Source organism: Mauremys reevesii, linkage group 5, assembly GCF_016161935.1.
Source record: "Mauremys reevesii isolate NIE-2019 linkage group 5, ASM1616193v1, whole genome shotgun sequence".
Taxonomy (NCBI): Eukaryota; Metazoa; Chordata; order Testudines; family Geoemydidae; genus Mauremys; species Mauremys reevesii.
The window spans coordinates 95,300,206-95,323,867 of record NC_052627.1 but is presented as its reverse complement, the minus strand read 5'-3'; the positions used below and the strand labels follow the sequence as shown (position 1 = coordinate 95,323,867).

The 23,662-nt window shown below is 40.9% G+C and overlaps 1 protein-coding gene and 1 long non-coding RNA gene across 17 annotated transcripts in view; one reads left to right on the top strand and one right to left on the bottom strand.

The window, feature by feature from the left end:
* Positions 1 to 23,662, bottom strand: part of APBB2 (amyloid beta precursor protein binding family B member 2) — a 291,641-nt gene that overhangs the window by 27,768 nt on the left and 240,211 nt on the right. For 8 of the 16 annotated variants that reach the window (XM_039541016.1, XM_039541029.1, XM_039541025.1 and 5 more), the window contains one exon: positions 5,325 to 5,330. The exons of 6 other annotated variants lie outside the window; for them this stretch is intronic. In XM_039541016.1, coding sequence (XP_039396950.1) covers positions 5,325 to 5,330 — 6 coding nt within the window. Of the gene's footprint in view, positions 1 to 5,324; positions 5,331 to 5,478; positions 5,534 to 18,145; positions 18,278 to 23,662 lie in introns of those variants that run through there. 2 more of the 16 variants (XM_039541031.1, XM_039541032.1) reach the window with 2 other exon arrangements.
* Positions 11,340 to 14,941, top strand: LOC120406339. The gene is made up of 3 exons (XR_005599227.1): positions 11,340 to 11,403; positions 12,306 to 12,444; positions 14,718 to 14,941. It is a non-coding gene; the product is annotated as an uncharacterized LOC120406339 (long non-coding RNA).

Below are 23,662 nucleotides of genomic sequence, written 5' to 3'. Positions count from 1 at the left end.
TATTTCAAACAGAAGCCATAAAACAGACTGACCAGAAAAATGGATGAGAATTTTTTTGTTTTGGCATAAGATTATAGCTTGGTTCTGCTGTAGAGTTGAAAATACAGTAGAATCCTCTTAATTAGGATGTCCTGTTGCTTGTTATTAAGGAAGAGACCTTTTTTCTTTTTTTAAAAAATGGTACTAAATAAAAACGGGACAATAAAAAGGAATACTTCATCATTATTTCAGTAAAGTTCTATATTAATTGATGGGAGCTTGCCTATTTAACACCCGGTTAAGCATCACTTAACCACTAAACATTAAGTGAATGTGATTACACTAAATGGAATTTATGCTAACGCTACCCTGTTTGAATAGCAGTCGATGTCAGACTAAAGCCCTGGGAGACATCCCAGTTACTCTGACCATGAAAGCATGGCACATATTGTACTACCTTTCCAATCTAAATTTTTACCTTTTGAACAATGTAGACATGTATTAGCTAATTTCTTTGGTAAAAATAAAACTAACATTTAAGTCTGAAATAAGCAAAGGTTGACTCTGATCAAAAACAAAACACACTGATTAAAAACAAATAGAAATATTTTCTTGCATCAGTGTAATTTTGATTTCCACTGTACTTATAGATTTATATTTTACAAATTGAAACAATAATCCTTGACATAGGAAAGTCTATCCTCTGGGCTGAGTAAGAAAATTATTTGAATTAAACAAGAAAAATGATAGTCAATGTCTAACTTTCCTCAAGTGTGGTCCATGTACCAGTGCTGGACCGTGCTTGTGGACTGCAGGGAGTTGGCTAATAATATGGGGCTGCCTCTCCTTCTCCTTACCAGCTTCTACAAACCTCCAGGTTCTTCACTGCTAGGAGCTACCTGGAAACAAGGAAGAGAGCCAGCACCATGTGACCACCAGCCAGCACCTCTTATAGAGAATGTGAGGGCTGCAGCAGTGGTCACAGCAATGTAAGAGAAGGGGGAGAGGTGAGGAGTCAAGAACAACCACAGGGACTGAAACTATTAATGGAGTTAGAATTGACATCCACCATCAGAGAATGGAAGTCTCAGGGAAGAGAGGACCAAGTGGCTGGGAAGCATATGTAGGTGAGCAAAAGGAGCGAGAGGAACAGAACAGATGGGAAGGGCACTGAGATAAGATAAAAAGAGACAAATAAAACACTGACAAAACCATGCCTCTGCTATAACTTTTTCATGTCAGCAATTGCTGTAGTTGTCACATGGATATTCAAATGGGAGGGGAGGTGATCCACAAGCCAATCTCTTTGGAAGAATATGGTTCAGAATATGAAAAAGGTCTGAAGTTCTGGATTAACATTTTAAACAGTATTTTGCCAGCACTGTCCCTTTACAGAGGTAGGGATTTCAAATCAGGATTAAGATGCTATTAAGAGGTAAACTGCTTACTGTCTTTACAGAATTGAAAACTATAACGACATGTAGTTCCTTTCGGGACACAGGGCCTGATTCAAGACCTACTGCAGTCAGTAGAAGTGTTTTTATTCGCTTCAATGGGCTTTGTATTAGGCCAATGCTGAGGAGCTTGCAAGGATGTGGAGAATTCTGTATAACAACAATTTTAAAGCAAAAAGCCAAAACAAACACTCTCCAACAATGAAATAACAATATCCATATCAGCATCAAAATCAGAGTTCTTGCATGGTTTGCTAAGGGATTTTTCATCTTCATGTTATCCATTAGCCGAGGCTGCCACAGGGTGAGACAACCTCCCTCTCCCTAGAAAAAAAATAAACCAAACCAAGGAAAAAAAACCGAAAACACACCACCAGCAAACCACCCAACTCTAAAACACATCCTATAATCCTTTCCATCTGAGCTGGTTTCTAAAATTTTCAAGATTGACAAAAAATAAATCAGTTAGTTAGAGATTCTACATTTTTCTGTGCCAAAACACAATTTTTTCACTTTGTGCATTAGAGTATGTGTAATCCTTTTTAGTACAGTAGTGTCTTTAATTTTTCAGGTTTCAAATGAATTTTGATTTGTGTGTCTTAGATCCATCAGGCCAACAACCACATTCTGTTGTGCACCTGCACCTTCCTACAGTTTTCTAATTGTAATCCAGTACAGAATGCTTGTCCACCTTAACATGATCATGCATGGTGAGAGTAGGGTGACCAGGTATTCGGTTTTCGACAGGAACACCTGATCGAAAAGGGATCCTGGCGGCTCTGGTCAGCACAGTCTGGTTGGCAATGACACGCAGCGGGGCTGGCAGGCTCCCTGCTAGCCTCCGCGCTGCATGGCTCCCAGAAGCAGCAGCCTGTCCCCCTGCGGGCTCCTACACATAGGGGCAGGCAGGGGCTCCACACGCTGGCCCCGCCTCAAGCGCTGCCCTTGCAACTCCCATTGGTCAGGAAACACAGCCAATGGGAGGTGTGGGGGCAGTGCCTACGGATGAGGCAGTGCGCAGAGTCGGAGGGAGAACATGTAGGAGCCGGAGGGGGAACATGCCTCTGCTTCTGGGAGCTGCTTGAGGTAAGCGCTGCCTGGACCCTGCACCCCTGAGCCACCGCCCCCATGCCCCAACCCTCTGCCTCAGCCCGGATCCCCCTCCCGTGCTCTGAACCCCTCAGTCCCAGCCCAGAGCACTCTCCTGCACCCCAAAACCCTTATCTCCAGAGCCCGCACCCGGAGCCCTCATCTCCTGCCCCACACCCCAACTTAAAAATTTGTTTCTTTTTAGAATAACATAAGTTACTTTTATACAGTTATTGAATTCTCCTTGCGTGATCTAGCATTGAAGGCAATCCACTTGCCTTTTTAATACGTTCATGCTTATAGCTTGTATTGCTAATTATCCTGTACTGGAAGCCTCTGAATCTCTCTCCAATTGCTTTTTTAGGTCACTTACTAACTCTCGAGTAGTTTCCTTGGGCATTGTTTATTTGGCCACTTCAAGTGGGAACGTGAATCCTAACAATTGTAACCTGGCAACCTTATATGTGAGGTTCTTACAGCGAAAGAAAGCCCCAGCCTTTCTATTATTAGTTGACATCTCAGAGATCATTCCCACCCTTTCAAAATATTTAATTTTTAACCCCTCCTTCTGCCTCCCCATACCTGACACCTCTGTGACATTCAGATCTTTAGGATCTTAGGCTACAAGCCATGCTCCAATCTGAAAATATTTCTATGCTTCTAGGCTTTTAATTCCCAATTTCCTGTACTTGCTATCGTCTTCTCAAAGTTCTAAGTGCCCCCATGTATTTTCCATATAACTATGTCTCCATGTCATAGACACCACCCTTCCAACAGAGAATTAGACAGGATTCTCTTCAGACTTAGCACTTCATCCTGATTAGGCAGAGGGATAGCTATTAAGCATAATGAATCACTCATCCTTTCCCCACATTCTGCAGTTGGTCTCTCTCTATCTCTCACCAGAAACACCATCATGGAGCTGAGAAACCTCCCCGATAGAAAGTTTTGCCAAAAATCAACCCTTTCCTGGAAAAGTTTTGGTTTAGACAAACTGGCATTTTCTGACAAAAAACATTTAGTCAAGAATTCCCGACTGGTTCTAGTTAGGGGGCAGGAACTATATGACGAGTCAGGAAGAGAGTGTTAGCACAGAGCTTCCATTTCAAATTTGGATTTTCACTGGGTTTTTTTTGTGCATAGAGGTAGAGGTTTTTGGGTCAGATCCTTAGCTAATGGAAACTGGCACAGTCCCATTCAACTTGGTGGAGTTACACCAATTTACACCAGCTCAGGTTCTGACCCTTGACATTTCATTAGCATGAACCTGCACACTGCAGTTCTTTTAGAGAAGAAGTCCCATCTTAATTCAGAAAGTTTATTACATGTATATGGGGATTCAACTACTTACTCAGCTCTAGAGGTGCTCTCTCCAAGGCTAAGGTACATGGATGAGACAGCATGGGAAAGACTATACTGCTGCTACTCACATTGTGCAGCATCACAGGTTAGTCTCCAGGTTAGTCATTTTTCATAATTACTAAATTCATATAAAATATATTGTACCTTTAAATCTTTGAACAGCCTCTTTGATGCCAATCATGTAACTTGGATAAACAGTTACTAGAGTAAATTAATATTTAGATATTTTAGACAACAATCCTACTTTCATAGATACAAGTGAAAGATGCAAGCCCTCGTAAGGAATATTGAAATAATTGATAAAGAAATCAAATTGAGATGCTCAAAGCTCAACTGCACATTTAATTGAAGATGGCAGCAAATATTAGAACAGTGTCTTCATTGAGATTTGCCTTATTAAGCAGTTGGGAGTGATAGTTCCTTTTGTTCTTTATTATTCAGACAGAAAAAGTAATCACAGTATGTTCACAACCAGAGAAGCAGATCACAGAACACTTTTGTTAATGTTAGCCTAGAATGAGCATCACTTCTTACATGCATGAAATGTACATTAGCTTGCAAAGCCATAATCACCAAGAAAGTTCAAACATTTCCCTAGGCCAGTGCTTTCTAAAGAATTGATTAAAAACCAGTCAAGCTTGTAAAGTAGTCTCATTATATTCCTTGAAGCAAACCCAAGGAACTGTCCACGTCTCTAAACTATCTCCCTTCCATCCTGTCCCAATGCCAGGGCTTTTCTATCTAGAAGAACAAACAAAATTGGACTGAGGCCGAAACCTAATTCTGACTTGCGGAGTACAATTCTACCAGTAAGAAATTGCTGCCTGACTGTAGCCCTTGAGCTGCAAAGCAAATGGTAACAATATAGTAGAATAGTACTGTATGTGTTCCAATACAACAGAAAGTGTTGTAGAGAATCCTAAATAACAACTTTGCACAACATGCAGATAAAAAAAATGCATACATGACAGCTTATATAACTTGAAGGACAACCCACCATCCCAAACACTGGATGAAGAGAATAATTTCAGTGTTGCCAACTCTCATGATATTTTTGTTTTTCTTAAACTCCTCGCTCCTGGAGTCATGTCATTATGTGAGAATCTGAGCTTTTATTTAATAAAAGAAGTTTCTAGTCCTCATGGCCACAGAGAAGAGCTGGAAAATGTGAACCCTAAATTCTCAAACATCAGAAGGCATGTATGTAAAAAGAATCCTGATTCCCCCCCCAATCTCATGATTTATAGCTAGTCACATGATTTTTGAATGCATGGGGTTGGCAATACTGTCATTACTGGATTAAAAATGTGACCAGATACAGGATTAGTTTACTTCACTACAGGTTAGCTTTTGTAAGACAATGACGACTGATACTGGCACTGTTTGGTGAGTGCTAGGCAGATAAACATGGAGAATGATGGAGAAATGAAAATCATTTACCTCTCTCTGAATCCAGGAAAGCATGAAGAAACAGAGCAGAAAGAGCAAGTTAGAAAGCATTCACACAGACAAAAGTCCAGCATACAATGAGACAGAACTGTTGACAGCAGTACTGTACATTTAACATTCAATATTCCTTTCCTGCTTAGCTTACCCAGGTGTACTGCTGCTATTTCCTTTCAGCAGTTAGTTTGTTTGAATCCTGTGGTGCTCAAGTTTGTATTTTTGGAAACATACAATGAAGCCAAGAGGCATCAGCTGAATTCAGAGAAGCAGCACAGGCATATCAACATTGGGAGGTAACCAAGCTTAAAATATCACATACAAATATGGGAAGCAGTATGCAGTAAGCACACATGAAAAAGTTATGCAAACCTGTGTGTTTCCAAAAAGAGCTGCTATTTAAACAGACAGCAACAAACCAATGGCATGTTTTAAAAACATGCCTTACACAGTGTTACTGTTAAACCCTTGATTGCCCAAACTGAAAGAGTTTGTAAATCTGCTTTCATTTTCACCATCTGGGTTGAAAGTGTTTTTTTAAGCTGAAGTCAAATTAAGTCTTCTCCATCTGTGGGATTTTCAAGAGCTCTCGTAATTTAGGAGCACAAGTAGCATTGAAAATCCAAGTCACCTGGGCTCGGTTGAAAATTACACCCTCTAAGACATCCATGGCTGAATTCTGCCCTAACTTGCCCCTGTGAAACCCTGTAGAAGCCAACTAGTGTAAATCAGCATAGATTTTAGCTTCAAAGCTGTTTTAACAAATACTAAACTAAAGTGATTTAACCCAAGCTGTTTTTTTAATTTCCCAAATGCAGCCCAATAGCTCTCAGCAGGTCGGGGGCTGGGGAGAAGGGAAGAGAAAGAGGGAAAGCAGAAGCAGATGAAACGTAGCTAGCTCACTCTTCCATTGGTCGTTGCCCTTCACCCCTCACTAGATTTTCCAGGATCCACCTAGAAAGCTGCCACTGCTGAGGGCCACAGCCACCCTAGAGCTGCTGGCACTTGGTAGCACTGCTATTGAATCCCATGCTGCTCAGAACAGCCATAATTGTTATTGTACTCCAGTGCCTCGTCCAGACCTGCACTGATGCTGGAGCTGGTGACTGCTGGCCACTGGAGCTACCTCCAATAGTGGGTCTTCAATAGGAAAAAGATGCATTCTTAACTCATGTTAGCTAATGTAGTAACGAACATGGGGTAAAAGCTTAGCGAAGACAAGGCAGTTTGTAGTTTTAACACACATTACCAGGTTGAGGTTAAGACTATGGGGGAGCCTAGCGTTTACCTTGGCCTGCCAAATGTTAAAAACTTGCAAAACTGACAGCCCAACCTTCTCTTCAATCACCTCCCACAAGTTATTTCCCTACCCTTACAGGATCCTGCAGCCCAGGCAATCTCCTGGCTACATGCCTGAGGCCAATGTCCACGGGGGCTTGTCTTCACAACTGTTCTACTCAGATTTTGTTCGTTACCCTGACACTTGGGTCACTGGGGATGCCCTGAGGAACTGTGGCCATGGTCCTCCTCCACTATGCCAGGACTGTTTGCTTCCTAGGCTCTTTCCATGACCAGAAGAGAAAAGATATGGAGTGGGAATTTGCAGATAAGTACACACTTCTATACAGGAAAGCTCCAGTCCTCTGAGCCAAATGATTGCTGTAAGAGAAAAACACCAGACATTGCCCAAGACCAGGGGTTCTCAAACTTTATTGCACCACGACCGCCTTCTGACAACAAAAATTACTACACAACCCCAGGAGGGGGGAACAGAAGCCTGAGCCCCACTGCCCTGGGTGAGGGGGGAGACAAAGCCTGAGCCCCACCGCTTGGGATGGGGGTAGGGGGTGGAGACAAAGCTGAACCCGAAGGGCTTCAGCTCCAGGCAGGGGGCCTGTAACCTGAGCTCCATTGCCCAGGGCTGAAGCCTGAGCCCCGCCACAAAGAGCTCAAGCTGTTGAGCTTCAGCTTTGGCTCTGGGCGGCAGGGTTTGGTCTTCAGCCCTGGGCCCCAGTAAGTCTAGGCCAGCCCTGGTGACTCCATTAAAATGGGGTTGCGACCCACTTTGGGGTCCTGACCCATAGTTTGAGAACCGCTGCCCAAGGCAGATACCACTGAGTTGACTGCATTTAGAACCTAAGTTAGACGTGTGCATTGTCTCTATGGGTGTAATGAATGATGTCACTAGAATGAGAGCTCTCATCTGTTGTCTTTGACTACAAAGATGCCAAAGATGTGGGGTCTAAAGGACAATCAACTGTTGATTACATTTGCTCACCCTGTTCCCACTGTTAAGACACTCTTGATCCCACTCTCCTGCCCAAAGAATAGATCTCCTCTCATTCTCACCCCCAAAAGGGTGGAACTCGTTCAAGGAAGGGAAGCTGATCTCCACGGAGCATTTGAGTGAGGTTCATGTACAATGTAAAACTGCAGGGATAGAATGAATGTAGGGCTCAGCGTGATTTCAGGTTCTATCCTACTGAAAAACAAGGGGCACTTACAGAGGTGAAGAGGAAAACATGTTTCACACAGCAAAGGGCTGGGTAAGAAAGAAGAGAAATGAAAATGAATTTAGGATTTTCAGAGGGGCCTGCATATGCATTTTAGGCCAGGTTTTAGGTTAGGTTTGTGGATGCCTAACTCAATGCACGTGTACAAATCAGATATTTGCATGTATGCATATTAAGATAGAGGTTTACTATTTAGATGCCATTTTGCCACTTTCCCTCTAAATTGGTTTCTCTCTCTTTCTTCAGCACTATCTGTGATAATACTCTGTTGTATTCATTAGACATATGGCCAAATGTAGGCCATGCTTACAGGATGAGAGACGCTATCCCAAGAAGCAGTGACTCTGACAAAGACTTGGGGGTGACAGTGGGTAATCAAATGAACATGAGCTCCTAGTGCAATGCTGTGGCCAAAAGCACTAATGCAATCCTTGGATATAGAAATAGAATAATATCAAGTAGGAGTTGAGAAGTTATAGTACCTCTATATGGAGCACTGAGGTAGTTGAATACAAAATGTAGAAACAATCTTCCTGATACTGACACTTGGTGAAACTGTGAAGCAGGGGGAAATAAGTCATAATTTTTCAAATAACCAACTATGATGTTAAAGGTAGCTGTGGAAGGACACGTGAACTTCCGCAACGTGCTTTAGGACTGTGTTCCATCTTACTACTTTCTCAATGAGGTTTGAGTAGTGTGCTTAACATCCATACAACAGAAATTTAGGGTGTTTGCACCTTCTTTTCATTTCATTTTTAGTATCTGAGGAAGTGGCAAAGACCTTCTCGTCATACTTTCCTACTTGTTGGATGGGATAATCAGCAACTGGAACAGAATAGTTTGCAGTTTTCTTTTCACATGTAGAATTGATAGCATTAAGCACAAATGCATTTCCCCCCCCATATGCAGACTTGTAGTCATTATTAGGTCATTTTTCTTCTGTTTCTTCACTCACAGCATTTACTTTTGAACCTAGAAGTTTAAATCTGCCTGGAGGAACATATCCAGGCTTCATTCTTTAAATTGTTGTTTATGTGTTACGTAGAGGGCAAAACTGTCAGTATAAAAAGAAGGTTGCAACTTTTTATTAAATTCCAGTTTTCATCTCAGTTGCTTTTAAAGCATAATCAGAAATTGATCTCTGACCTATTTTCCATATTGAAGATAAACAGATTGTTCTTGAATGAAGCACATGTTGAAGAGCTGCTACAAAGCTCGATACAGGGATTTAAATTATCCTTGTGGTTGTATTTTAATGACGACGTCATTGAAAAATGTTTCATTTCCAGGATCATCAGATTCAGTGTTATATCCTTCAATATCAATAGACAGCAGAGTCCAACCTGTGGCACTGGGACTTACTTGGCCCTTGAGGTGCTACATTGTGGCCACTGAGGGCGATGAAGTCGAGAAGAAAATCTGTATTTGATTATGAATGGAAAATACGTTCCCTGAGCTGCACACTACAATTTTAAAATAGAAGGGTTTGAATCAGCCCCATTGTTATGGGGAGGAGATTCTAGGAGCATCTCAGTGGGATCCAGGAGTGAACCCTCTTCAACATCCAACAGCAGTGGATTCCATCCACTAGCCTTATCCCTCTCTCCAATCATCAGTGATTTCGCTCATTCCTCTTCCCCGTCTACACAGTGCTATAATTTATTGATTGTTTCCCACTTGCTTTACACACATCACAGGAACCTCATTGTGCTCATCAAAACCTCTTTAACAACTCAGAGATTTGAATTAGCTCCTAATGTTTCTAATATCAAAAAAAGACTTCCAACTATATACAATGACCATGGTAATAATTCAGTGACCCAGAATTTCAAAATTTGAAAGAAAAAAAAATCTAGTCTCTCTCAGGGTTTAATCTAATCTATCAGCGAAGAAAAATAATGCACATTTCATCTGAAAAATAATCAATATGTTTCTAATTAAAAATGTGAAAGGTAAAAATGCTTATGATTCTGAATTTTCTGTGAATTACCCCTAATTTTAATTTCATTTGAAAGGTGCACTCAAGTTGTGTCTCAGACCCAAAATTTAGATTATTTTCCATGTTAAACAACACACAGAAAAAAAAAACAAAGGAAAAGGTGCCTCTTGGATAGAGCAAAATTTAAACATACTTAAGGTGACTGGATGCAAAATTTTTGATCTGCTGGTATGTAAGTCCTTGAAACTGAATCTGTTAATTCTTCTACCATTATGCAACATGAAATTTCACATAATATTTTAACAAGATAATACCACTGAAGCAGAAAGCATGGAAGGGAAAGAAAAAAGGTACACCTCTATCTTGATATAACGCTGTCCTCAGGAGCCAAAAAATCATACCGTGTTATAGGTGAAACCGCGTTACATCCAACTTGCTTTGATCCACTGGAGTGCTCAGCCCCGCCCCCCCAGAGCACTGCTTTACCGCGTTATATCCGAATTCGTGTTATATCAGGTCACGTGATATCGAGGTTGAGGTGTACAAGGAAAACCAGTAAAGGGTGGCAAAAACAATAGATTGTTTAATTTCTTTCAGCTGTGATGGAGCAAGGCCGGATGGCTACAGGAAAGTACTGAGGAGCAGGTATGTTAGCTCCAGGCTAAGCAAATCCCTAGTACCATGGGAACCAAAATGGCAGTTGCTCCAGGCTAATCAAGGCACCTGGGGCCAATTAAGAACTTTCTAGAAGGCACCGGAGAGAGCTACATTGATTGGAGCAACTGCAGCCAATCAGGACAGGCTAATCAAGGCACCTGGTATAAAAAGGGGAGCTCACTCCAGTTTAGGGAGGAGGTGCCAGAGGAAAGAAGTGCGCATGAGGAGCTGGGAGCAAGAGACACAAGGAACTAAGAACTGAGAGGGGGTACTACTGGAGGATTGAGGAAAACACCATACAATCAAGCAGCATCAGACACCAGGAGGATCCGGTGGTGAGGATAAAGGTTGTGTTTGAAGGAGGCTATGGGGAAGTAGCCCAGGGAGCTGTAGCGGTCAAGCAGTGGTTACACGTAGCACTATAGAGACTGCTGCAATTCACAGGGCCCTGGGCTGGAACCCGGAGTAGAGGGCGGGCCCGGGTTCCCCCCTAACCCCGCTACTCCTAATCAGACATAGGAGTAGTTGATCCAGACTATGGTTTTCCCCTTGGATGAAACCCACTAAGGGGAAGAAATCCGCCAATAAGCGCAGGACCTACTAGAGGAGAGGAGGAACTTTGCCACACAGCCAACAATAAATGAGTGAGATTCGCACCACGGAACTCTCTAAAATGGTAAAGTACAAACAAGTCAAGGGGGACCAAGTCTCATTTTAATCACTAGAATTCCTTATTACAGTTTTCAAATGAATCCTATGTGTCTGTGCAGAGACTGAGCACATCTTGTAACCTACAAATTAATTCACACACAAAAGACTGTATCTGCCTATGTGTTTCTTTCACATTTGGATAGCTCAGAGATGGCTGAATGAATTCTCTTTAAACTTTTCAGAAAAATTCACCCCAAAGCTAAAAGCAAACATGTTAAGTTCCAGTTTCAAATGGCAGATTCCACAGAAGGTTGTAAGTACTTGAAAGCAGATGTTTAGAATGAATTGACCAGCTCAGCTTTAGCTATGATGTTATAAGGGCAGCTGTGAAGAATCTTGAATGTAGTATTCTATGTACAGTGTATTCCCAATTAACTGGATAGCATGGGGGATACAGATTTTATTCAAGTAATCAGGAGTTCAGCTAATTGAGAGGACAGGAATCATTCAGCAGCAGGATGAGCTTCCCCATGGCTGGGAGCTCATCCTCCTCCTGGCAGTCCTGGCCAGAGGTCTCTGCTCATCACTCCTGGACCAGAGCCTTCCTAGCACCTTGCACAGGCAGGGATTGGGACGGGTGTCACTGGCCCTCTGCAGCTGCACTGCCACAGTTCCGCTCACTAACTCCCCTGACAGAGGGGCTGCAGTGCAGAGGGTTCCCTGCACTACTGCTAGAGCCATTCAGCAGCAGGGTAGCCACCTCCTCCTCCTCGCAGTCCACACCAGGGATCTCTGCATTATCTGAATCCCTTCCTTGTCCTCCAGCATGAGATAAATGGGGGACAAGGAAGGGACTGGGATAATGTCAAGGATTGGATAATAGGGTTTCGGATAAACAGGAGTATACTGTATTCCATAAAGAGGGGACTGACTTTAAAACATACCCATGGGAGGGTGAGAAGAGATCCAAGAAACTCTGCAAGGATCCCTATGCAGAATTTCTGACACCTCATACCCTTGGGGGAAGAAATTAAGGGATCCACTGAGGAGGCAGAAGCTGCACACTGCTAACCCTGCGGATTTCTAGGGAAAGGACCATCCCATTCAGAGAAAGACACTTTGAGTTGCTGCTTCCCTCTGGAGAAGCTGGGCTGTCATTGGCAGTAACCGCCAGCAGCTGTTTTCAAGCAGCATTACATCTCAATTGGATTTCAGATCAAAATCTGCAAAGCCCTCAGAGGATAACGCCATTGAGGCTCCACCCCTTCGTATCCCAGTCGTAAAACCTATGGAATCCTGACCCTGTGGAGCTCCAGGAGAGGAATTCATACTGGGGACCAAGGAGGGAGTAAAGGTAAGAGGTAGGGTGGAGGAAGAATGATACTGTTGACGTAGAATTTTCTCCCAGTAGAGGTCCTCCATGGAACATGAGCAGAAGCAGAACAGATGATTGAGTTGCATTGAGGTTATTTTCCCTCGATTTTGTAACTCAATCCTTATAAAAGGGGATTGATGTAAAACTACTTCTGATCACAGCTATAAAATATCCAACTTAGAGATCAAGCCTAAGCATTATTTAGCAATGGCGGTCAGCAACCTGAGAATAAAGGAACTAATTGTAGTGTCAAAAGACAAATTCTAATATAGTTTGCGACAGCTCTGGGGAGGCAAAGGCATCAATGAGAGGACTTGGGGCAAGATGGAGAAGTAAATGGGGTAGGAGGCAGGATTGTGAGGAAAATCATTAGTGAGAGAAGGGAAGAACAATTTAAAAAGAAATGACAGAAATACTGTATTCCATACAGGGGCGGTTCCAGGCACCAGCACGCCAAGCGCATGCCTGGGGCGGCAAGCCACAGGGGGCGCTCTGCCTGTTGCCGCGAGGACGGCAGGCAGGCTGCCTTCGGCGGCATGCCTGCGGAGGGTCCGCTGGTCCCGCGGCTTCGGCGGACCTCCTGTAGGCTGCCGCCAAATCTGTGGGACCGGGGACCTCCCGCAGGCAAGCCGCCAAAGGCAGCCTGCCTGCAGTGCTTGGGGTGGCAAAATACCTAGAGCCGCCTCTGATTCCATATTACTTACTGGTTGAGTTTTAAGTGCCTGATCCTATACACCTTATGGACAAAGTCAGCGGGAATTTTGCTTGCTAAGGATTGCAGGATCAGTCTATAGAGTGCTATTAATACCAATAAGCAAGCAAGAAAGTGGTTAAAATATTAAATAATTTATGTTTTGCTCTAAATAGTCTTTTGGCTCCTCCAGATATTAAGGATATTTATCAAATCTACACTGTATCTCAAAGGATTGTGCTGCTAATAAACTGAAAAGTGATAAGGGTAAACTACTAAAAGAACTATTCATTTTTCATATATAGAGATTTTCAAAATGACTTCCCCTTTCCCTCCCACCCAAAAATTCAAAACAGGCTGTTTCTCAATAATTTGTTTTTTTAAGGTAGGAAACACATTTGTTTTTTAAAATAAATCATGACACCACATGTAATGTGTCAGCTACATTTGGAAGCACAATTAGATGACTAAGCACAGTTAGAAAAGGTGAATATGGCAACAGCATTCTTAAAAAGATAACCAAACCCTAGGCTCACCTAAGTGCTTTTGTTCTCCCACTTAACAATAATTGTTAATTACTGTCAGTTGTTGACATCTTTTATTGCAGGTTGCGTGTCCATTTAGATACACATTTGCTTTAAAAATAATACACATATAGGGAACACAAACAGTTCTTTGCTAATTACTTCTACAGAAATATCAGGACAAGCTGATAGCTTCCTGCACAGCATCTGAGGGAGAAAAGTGTTTTTTCTGTATAATGAAGTTTAATTATGCAGACTTCTTTGGTAAAGCAAAGAAGATTGAATAAAGAATATACTAGCTCATTAGATTATCAGTAAGTTAAATACACTGAAAATAAGACCATACCTTCTCATTGTCTTTTGTGCAGAACACTTATAGATCAATGGCAGATCATGGCCCTAATTATGTTTAACTAACCCTTTAAATATCTCTGGTTCTATACTTATTCTTACATTTTTACCAGCCTCTCTATCATCTGGTCTTTACATATAGTAGACAAAGACAATCCATGGTAAAATGTGAGACTGTGATGCTGCATAGTATTAACAGCCCTCCTTCAAAACAACAGCAGGATCTTGCCCTGCTTCCTCAGCCTTTAAATTCAGGGGTAAGGAACATCTCAGCCCAAAGGGTAGTTGCAGCAGAACTAGAAACAAGTGCAGGATATGGAGATGGGACTGGGCCCTATAGGGTTCAAGCAGGAATAATCTGAAACACAGACACATAATGAGAGGGAAAAAACTGGAAAGCAGTAAATTCTGAAACAGAGGATATTAGGCATGAGTTTGCATTTGCTGTGTGATATGGCAGTGAAAAGAGCTGATATATATTTGGGCCACAAACACAGAGGAAGTCAATGACCAAAGCTAGCTGATTACAGTCCTTTCTTTATATAACTTCTACGAGCAGACATGGAATACTGCCTCCAATTCTGGGCACCTCATTATCAGAAAGATACTGATAAACTGAAATACTCTGCTCTTCTAAATACTGGAGGATTTATAAGCTCTTAAATTTTATTTGCTTAAATCCATAGATGTGCATCTTCATACACTACTTCTCCAAAGCCAGCCTATGGAGTACAGAGAACGTATCTTCATGTTTTTGTAATCCGCGTTTATGAACCGTAATAGTGTTTGACACAGCAAAATGCATATACAAAATGGATTCACTCTTTAACAGCTGAACACAACAGGACAAATAAAAAATAAACAATGTAACTTTTATCTCTGGATATTTGGAAATTTCTTTCAAAATTTAACACAGGACAAAATGCTTTTCTTTAGAGACCAGCTAATGCCCATATTATATCTATTACATGTTTGAGAAATAAATTTGCTTGCATTTAAAAGAAAATAGAGATTTAGAGTTTTGTTCGTTTGTGTGTGAATGTAAAGTCAGGCAGTTTTCTAACCTTATTTTCCACAGGCTTCAACCTCATTTTTTCCACTGAAGTCAATGGAACTAAAGTGATTTACAGCAGCTGAGCATCTGGCCCTGTGTCTCAGGGCTCTTCCCTCCACCAAATTCAAGAAAATCTATGGGTTTTAGCTCTTGCTGTAAAAATCCCCGATTGACTACAGGCCAGATTGTGCCTTCAATTTTTAAGCAATAATTCCCACTGGAAGCAACGGGGATTTCTGCTTAAAAATTGATATCTTGTTCTGGCCCTATGCTCTTAATCATATCCTACATAGAAACCCTGTAACCTACTCAAGCTCTATTTTTAAAATAAAATAAATATCTCGAACAGTTTGACACATGCTGTATGAAATCACTTAAAAAACCAGAATGGGACAATGAATTAATTCTATACTTAAAGGCTGCACCAAGGCAGCAATGTCAGAATGGTAGTTTGGGGGCTAAATATCATATTGATACTTGACATGGCATAACTGCTCCTCTGCTGGGCCTCTATAAACCAAAAGTTCCCTAGGCTAATAATTACAGAACACCAGTATAAGATTACTCCAGCATTTTTTCAGCATTCCCCTCAACCACAGTTCTAAAGTTATAGAAATTGAATGCAGGGCCTCAAATGAAGCAGTCAGTGCACTTCTAGCCCCATGCAGCATATCATCTGACATCTAAGGTACCTTCATCTGCCTAAGGTCACCTAATACAACCAGAATTCACCACATAATAGAATAGCATTGTTCCTGTCTCCTAAGAAACTCTGTAATTAAACATGAACAGACCATAAGAAGTTTGGCTTGTTGGGGGAAATGAATGGGTCTCGGCAGCAGAAAAAGAATTAACAAGGAATAGCAGACAACCTTTCCCCAATTCAGCAAAATGCCATTTCAGATGGCAAAAGTGTTATTTTTGACAGATTAGCAGATTCAATCATAAAACACATTTCCTTCCAGTGCAGCTATTTTAGAAATTTGCATAGGCATTAATCAGACAAAACCTCCATGCCACAGAATACAACCAAAATTATTAGCGTTGGTTTCTTTGTCAGGTACCAAATACTAATTTCAAAGATCTGTTAATTACATCCCATAATGGAGAAACCAAACTGAATATATCTCATGGATTTTTATTTCCTGGTTTAAACTGATTCGTTTAAATCTGACATGGACTAGTTTCAGCCAAAAAATAAGGGTTTTCAAGAGGCCTCCCAAAATACAATGGAGCAAATTCTGCACTCTGTGACACTGGTATAGTAAATTTGGATTAAAGCCACGTAAATCCCTTAAAATCAGTGCAGTTACTCTGGAATTACACTGGTGTCAATGAGATCAGAATTTTGTCCACTACTATGTGTAGTTTTTATTTCATTACCTTAAAGCATAACAGCTCTGGAAAAACCTTGCTGAATAGGTTTACACAACATTGTAACAGTTCCAAGAATGTGTTTAGTCTCTCAATACATACATAATTGCCTAAATATTAATTCACACAGTTTCAATTGCTGTTTGGTCCTGCTAATTAATAATAAAACTGAGAAATATTTAAAACATTTATAGGTGTGGTTATTTTTGTTTATTGTTGAACATAATTTTTTATTCATAGCTGCCATAAAGCTTTGTTTTTTTTCCAGATATACCAAACCAATATCATTATTAGAAAGATCCAAGTTACAGAAATAAAGCTACCGTTTTACAAATAAACAATTTTAAACTAGCTCTTCTCTTAAGAAATGTTTTTGGGATAAACAACAGTACCCCTCCCACCTAAAGTTATTAAAATTATGTCAGTCAAGAAGTAACAGCTACAAAAATGTAATTAAAGTCATAGTTTAGAGATAAAAGCCTCTTTACATGTTTTATTGCACTAAATCAAACCTCAGAAATGCTTAATACCCTTTACACTGAGGAAACAAAAAATAGCACAGATATTAGGAAAGCAAAGAGGTTCCACAACTAATGTTACAAACCCAACTGAAGAGAAACACTGCTGAGTTAAGCGGAGGCGGGGGAAAAAAGGATTAATGTTTGCCTTTCCTTCTCCCCTACCCAATATTATAATGAGGATTCACAGCTCTATAGCAATTATCAAATCAATGAAATTCACCCTGTTTCAAATTCTTCAGGAATACAGATAGGCTTGAGGAAGCACAGATTCATCCCTGAGCACCCAAGCTAATACATAACATTTAAATCATTTAAGTTTCTTCTTCTGTCAAAAGAGCCATAAACTGTCTCACATATACTGTACATTAATGTCTACCAAGAATTTGATGGGGTTATAGTTCTTCCATCTTTATGAAATGTTCACTCTTTATGAAGCTCTATAAAATTTCAAAATCAAAGACTCATGAATTAGAAATGAATAATCTCCATTGTCAAAGATCTATTGAAAAACAGGATAATGGTTAGCTATGGGTTAACAAGAAAATTACATAGACACCATACATAAGCAGTAGCACACACAGATTTATATCATCCTTTCCAAATTAGCTTTCTGCAATTTACTGTTAATCCATCTTTTTGCCTATTAACACAGCACTGGCAATAAAAACAAATTATGCCCAGGCACAACAGAATTACACACAGATTGAGGCAGGTTACTATGAAGCCAGCAATTGCAGCCAGCTTAGGAACAGGAATTCTGAACTGAACACTGACCAATGAATCTATCAAGCATCTCAAGGTCTAAGCTATGTTCATCAGTTTACCGCCCAAATGAGCAACATCTGTAGGGGAAGGAGGGGGGGAGGGGAGAAGCAACAAATACTTACAGCATACCATATATTCCCACATCTCTGCTACAATGCCTTTCTGAAGGTTGTTAAGTGTCAGCTCTTGAGAAAAGAAACCTGACTTGCCTTTGTCACACTAGAAGCTGTCATTTGCCTTGCAGGCAGCTACATAGGATCTTTAAACTAATGGACTACAGCTCTGAAAATACAGTGAGAGACAAAGGCTACTACTATGTTTCCATTGTGGTGTATATGATGGGAGGAGTAGGGTTGGGTTTGGGTTTGGGTTTTTTTTTTTTTTTTTTAAAGTTTCTTACCTTTTTTATTGCAGCAAACAGGATTTTAATGCCAAGCACGTCAGATGCAACCACCCAACTCAATGCCCTGCCTGGTCCTGTTAAACGTACAGACGATGCAAACTGCTCTTGGATACAGCCATGTACTTGTACTTCAATGACCTGTGCTGAACACTCCTGGGAATAGTAGCTCATTCATTTTGTATCAAGTTGAACCAAATCCTGTCAGCTCCCACTCTCTTCATGAGACCGCCCTCGTTCTCTCTTCACTCACTGTGCATGGCTGAGCTGATTGGATACAGCTGTGAATGAGTGGATGCTGTCTCCTGAACTGCATGGCTCAGCCAGGGGTGTGTCTTTCTCCCTGTTATCACTGATTTTAACCATTTTTGTGTTCAGCACATTTTGGGCTGTGAAAAAATCTTTCCACTCTCTCAATACAATGTATTTACTGTAGATTATCTTTCTGTCCTGTAAGCACAATTAACTCTAACCTGCTGGACTAGAAGCAACCTTTTTGGAAAGCGGGAAGTGTGTAAAGGTTTCTCATTTTTGTTTGTTGCTGTGCATTAAGCAAAACAGTTTAAACAGGATGCAATATAGAAAATTAAATGTTTTACAATGCTTTTTCTTTTTAAAAGGTAGCGAAATAACCAAATCTCAGTATGCAGAATTAGGCACAACTTCATTTACTTCAATGATGTTATACCTGCTTATGCTAGCAGTGAAATGAATCCTTGATCTGTATAAATACATACTTCAAATAATTTGATACTCCAAAATATGAATGCACAGTACTATACATCTAATGTAAAGTGGGGTTCTGCTCTAAAGTGACTGTAAAAATGACACTCCAGGGCGCCAGGTTTATTGTCTTTCAGTGAGTTCCCTATCAAATGTGCTCAGATAAAGTAAAAAAATATTTTATCTGTCAGCCATGCAATATCAGCCTGGCTCTGAGAGTCTGGATAGTCTGTCCTTCATAAACATCACCATCAGATTTGGCAGGTCAAATTAAGCCTCAATGACACCTGTGCAATCCCATTACATTCAACAGATTTTCAAAGAAGTAACAGGTTAGAACTTAATAAATAATTCTGTTACTGATGCACAAGAAGAACAGATCCAGCTCCCTGTTTCTTAGGTATGTTGGATCTGTAGGGCTACCAGGAGTAAGGCTGTAAAATAATTTTGCCACCATAGTAAGTTGATATGACTCTTGAGAGTCTTGATAAATAGAGGAGGCCAATAAATTGAGAAATGAGACGTCACTTTTAGACATTTTCAAAGCAGACGTGCAATTTAATGGACTGGTTAATTCTGTAAGACCACACACTGCACTTGTTATCCAATTCCATTTGGCATTCAAGTTAACTTGCTTAGGCTGCATGTGAAGGCAAAAGTAATTTGATATTTCTGAGGACTTCCCGCTCTACTGCTCTTCTCCTGTTGGTATAATCTTCTGTTTCATTTTCAAAAGCCAAAGAACAACAGGATATGGTGGTTTTCCAATTGGCAAAAACAAAGAATTCGTAAGAACAATGTTAGACACTGATTTAAATGGACACTAAGGAGAGAAGCCAAGCTTCCCTGTTTTAACAGGCTGACTTTGTTTTGTGTGAGCTGAGAACTTTCCCTCCCTTAACCCCTTTCATTTGCTTTTACACAAGAAGAGCAATTTAATGGAACAGTGGAAACTCTTGGTACTGTGCCAAATGATATATAGAGTAAGTTTCAATTAAACTGTCCTTTTTCTAAATGAGAAAAAGAAATTTATACATATAAGCAAAACAACAGTCACACCAAGTAGAATTATGCCCTAAGAAAAGTAGAGCTGGTTGGAAAAGATTGTTGGTTTTTGCAGGAAATTTTGAATTTTTCCCCCGTTTTTCAATGAAAAACCAAAACTAAAAATGTCACTGAAAAAGAGAGGGAAAAGAACAGAAAGAGAAGGCGTGGGAGTGAAGAAAAATGCCAAATGATGAAAATAGGTTGGTTTTTGAAAGCCAGATTTTGGTTTTGGAATATATATCATGAGGGTGTCTAAACCAGAAACTACGATACTGGGACCCCCCCCCCCCCAGAACCCACTTCTCATGCAGTTGGGACCAGGGCTGCCCAGAGGGTGGGGCAAGTGGGGCAATTTGCCCCAGGCCCTGCAGGGGACCCCACGAGAATATAGTATTCTATAGTATTGCAACTTTTTTTTTATGGAAGGGGCCCCCCAAATTGCTTTGCCCCAGGCCCCCTCAATCCTCTGGGCAGCCCGGGTTGGGACTCCGATCCCATTTAATAAAATAAGATCAGGGCAGTCATGTCTCCTCCCTTTCTCCCCCAACCTGTTTACAACACCTGAGGGGCCACAATGACCCTCAGTTAAGAACCTATGGTCTAAATGATATCAGCATGTTAAATCTGACTGCTCACAAATACGGCCCACCATTATGTTGAAAATCAAAGAGCATCCATAGCTGTCTTATTTGTAAAAAAAAACAAAAAACACAAAAACGCTTTCATTCAAACAGTGCAGAGCCTGGTTTTAAAACTTCTACACATTTTAAACACACGCAGGAAGAGAGAAACTACTCTGCCTATTCAAAATAAACAAGTTGAGTCCTTCTAAAATCAGGTTTGGAGGGCTAGCTCAAACAGTCTCACATTAAAAATAAATCCCCCAAGATAACCTAAATGAAAATTAAGTCATCACATCTGTCATCTGTTATGCTCTTAAACAGGTTAGAAAATCAATTTTATTTCATTCCATCTCACATTTAAGCTGGATAATAACTCTTCCTTAATGTTACTTTATGCTCAGCAGCTACAAACCAGTTTTGTTTTGTTTGATCAGATTACTGTAAGCATTACTCAGGGAACACACACGACCTGATCAAAAGGATTTCCATACTGTTAACTTATTCAGGCTTTGTAGACTCAAAGATACAGGCATAGAATTTGACGGGGGGGAGAAAGAATGTCTATATATTTCAATACCTAAAGTGATTTGAGATTAATTTCTAATCCCATGTTGAACTGGTATGTAGTACAGATGATTTCTCAAGCTTTTATCTCCTTACCCTCCAGCAAAGATCCAATTATGGATGAATATTTGACCTTGGCTACCCCATGCGAAGAAATCATTATCTAAATCACCATTAACATTCAGGCCTGCTTTCTTGACTCCCCTGCTGTAGTCTGTGTTTGTTGTTTCTAGTCGCTGGCCCACAGAAAGAATAAGGGACATACCTCTCTTTCAGCTAAGGGAACTCCGCTGCAGCCTCAGTGACAGAGGAAGCTTTTAAAACTGAAAAGCCAGAGTTTGGGTCCCTGCTAACCAAGTCTGTGCATGTGATTTGCTTAGTAATTAAAATTGTGCCTTTTGTCTGCAGTATTGCCAATCCTCAGCATTCAAAAATCATGAATCCTCCCCTACCCCCCCAAAACCATAAAACTGGCTTAAAAATCATGAGATTTTTAAAAAGTAATACATTTTGGGTTCTTTTTATTTGCCTCTGGCTTCTAAGCCTTTACGATGCACCTGGTTCACTCTTTCAGGCATTTCTCCACAACTGTGAAGGCTAGAAAAGGGAACTTATTTAGCTTTTTAAACTAGAGTTCTTTAAGATGTGTGATCCCTATCTGTATTCCACAGTGGGTACACATGTGCTCCATGTGCCTGTGATTGGAGAATTCTTGAAAGTAGGGTCAATTAGTTACAAAGGGTAAGTAACTTCCGTTTCTTCTTTGAGTGCTGGTCCCTATGCGTATTCCACTGTGTGAGACTGACAAGCAATGCTCTAAGAGGAGGAGAGTTTGAGGATGCAAATGATATGACTGTTTGGAGAACCTGTATCCCAAAGCATGAGTCAAAGGCGGAGGTTTAGACCAAGGTATAATGTCTCGTGAACGCATGGCTGTAACTCCATGTTACTGCCTTGCAAATATCAAGCAGGGGTACCTTGTGAAGTGATGCTACAAAGTTTGCCTGTGCTCTTGTAGAGTGAGCCCTTATTCCATGTTGGGGAGGCGGATGTGCCAACTGATAAAGTAGGATACACACAGAAATCCACTTAAGAGATTCTCTGCGAGGAAATAGTGTGTTCTCAGACTCATTCCACTACAGCAACAATCTAGGTGACTTTCTGATCTGTTTCATTCTCTGTGGGCAAAATGCCAAAGCTCTTTTCATCTCAAGGGAATTAAGACTTTTCTTTCTGTTCGAAGCATGGGGCTTCAGAAATTACACAGGTAAGCGAACAGATTGATTAGTGAGATATTCTGAAACTACTCTGGGTATGAATTTTGGGTGCAGTTGTAGCGAAACTTTGTCGTTATGGAATAGTGTGTATGGGCAGGGGTGTGTCTGCCATTAGCATCCCAGGTTCACCTGCCCTTCTGGCTAAGGTGATTGCAATTAGGAAGGCTATCTGCATTGAATTAGTGAGTGCACAAAGTTAAGGGTTTTTTTTTTTTTTTTTTTTGTTACTGGTGGGAAGATTCTGATTAAATCTTTTAGGAACCTAGACATTATTGGGTGAGTAAAGACAGAATAGCCCTCTGTTGGAGGGTGGTGCACTGATTTCCACCAAGTGAACCTGTAGGGAGTTAAGGGAAAGACCCTTATGGATAAGGAGGTAATCCAAGATAATAGGAATATCTGCCAACTCTAGAGACATATGGTCTTGCTGAGCCCATACAGAGAAACGTTTCCACTTGACTAAATAACTTTTTCTGGTGGAGACTTTTCTGCTATTATTAACAACAGTTTGTACAGTTTCAGAGAAGGAACATTGTAGGTTCAACACTCATCCCAATACCAAGCTGTGAGATGAAAAGCACCTGAGTTGGGGTGTCTGACCATACCATTCTCATGCATCGAGAGATCCAGAAAGAGCAGAATGCTGATGAGTGGACAAGTTCACATTTGTAGGAGATTTAGGAACCAGAACTGTCTGAGCCGTTTGATTGTGATGAGGATGACTTGTGATCCACCCTGTTGAATTTTCCAAAGAACCTGAAGCAGCAGGAAGATGGTAGGAAAGGCATAGTTCAAATGGTCTTTCCAAGGGAGTAGCACATAATCACCTCTCAGGACAGGCCTTGAGCTCCCCTGGCGCAGTATATAATGTATTTCCTGTTTGTCTGGTAGGTGACCATGTCCCAAGTCGAGGTTCCCCACTGAGTGAAGATGTTGTTCACCATTGAATCATGTAATACCCACTTGTGGTTAATGGTGAAGTGCCCACAGAGGCTGTCGGCCTGTGAATTCTGGTCTCCTGGAAGGTGCACTACTGATAAGGTGATATACTTCCTGATACACCAATTCCATAAGTTGATTGCTTCTATATACAGGAGGATCTCATCTTGAGAATGGTCCTAAAGAAAGGGGGCTTTGAAGGAAGTGGGGACAGAAACTTGATGGTATAGCTGGAATGGATGATATCCAACACCCACTTGTCTATTGTTATTGCCCTCTAGATGGGGAGAAAAAAAAGTCCCAGGTGGCCACCAAAGTGGATTTAGGGATCAGATTGAGATGAA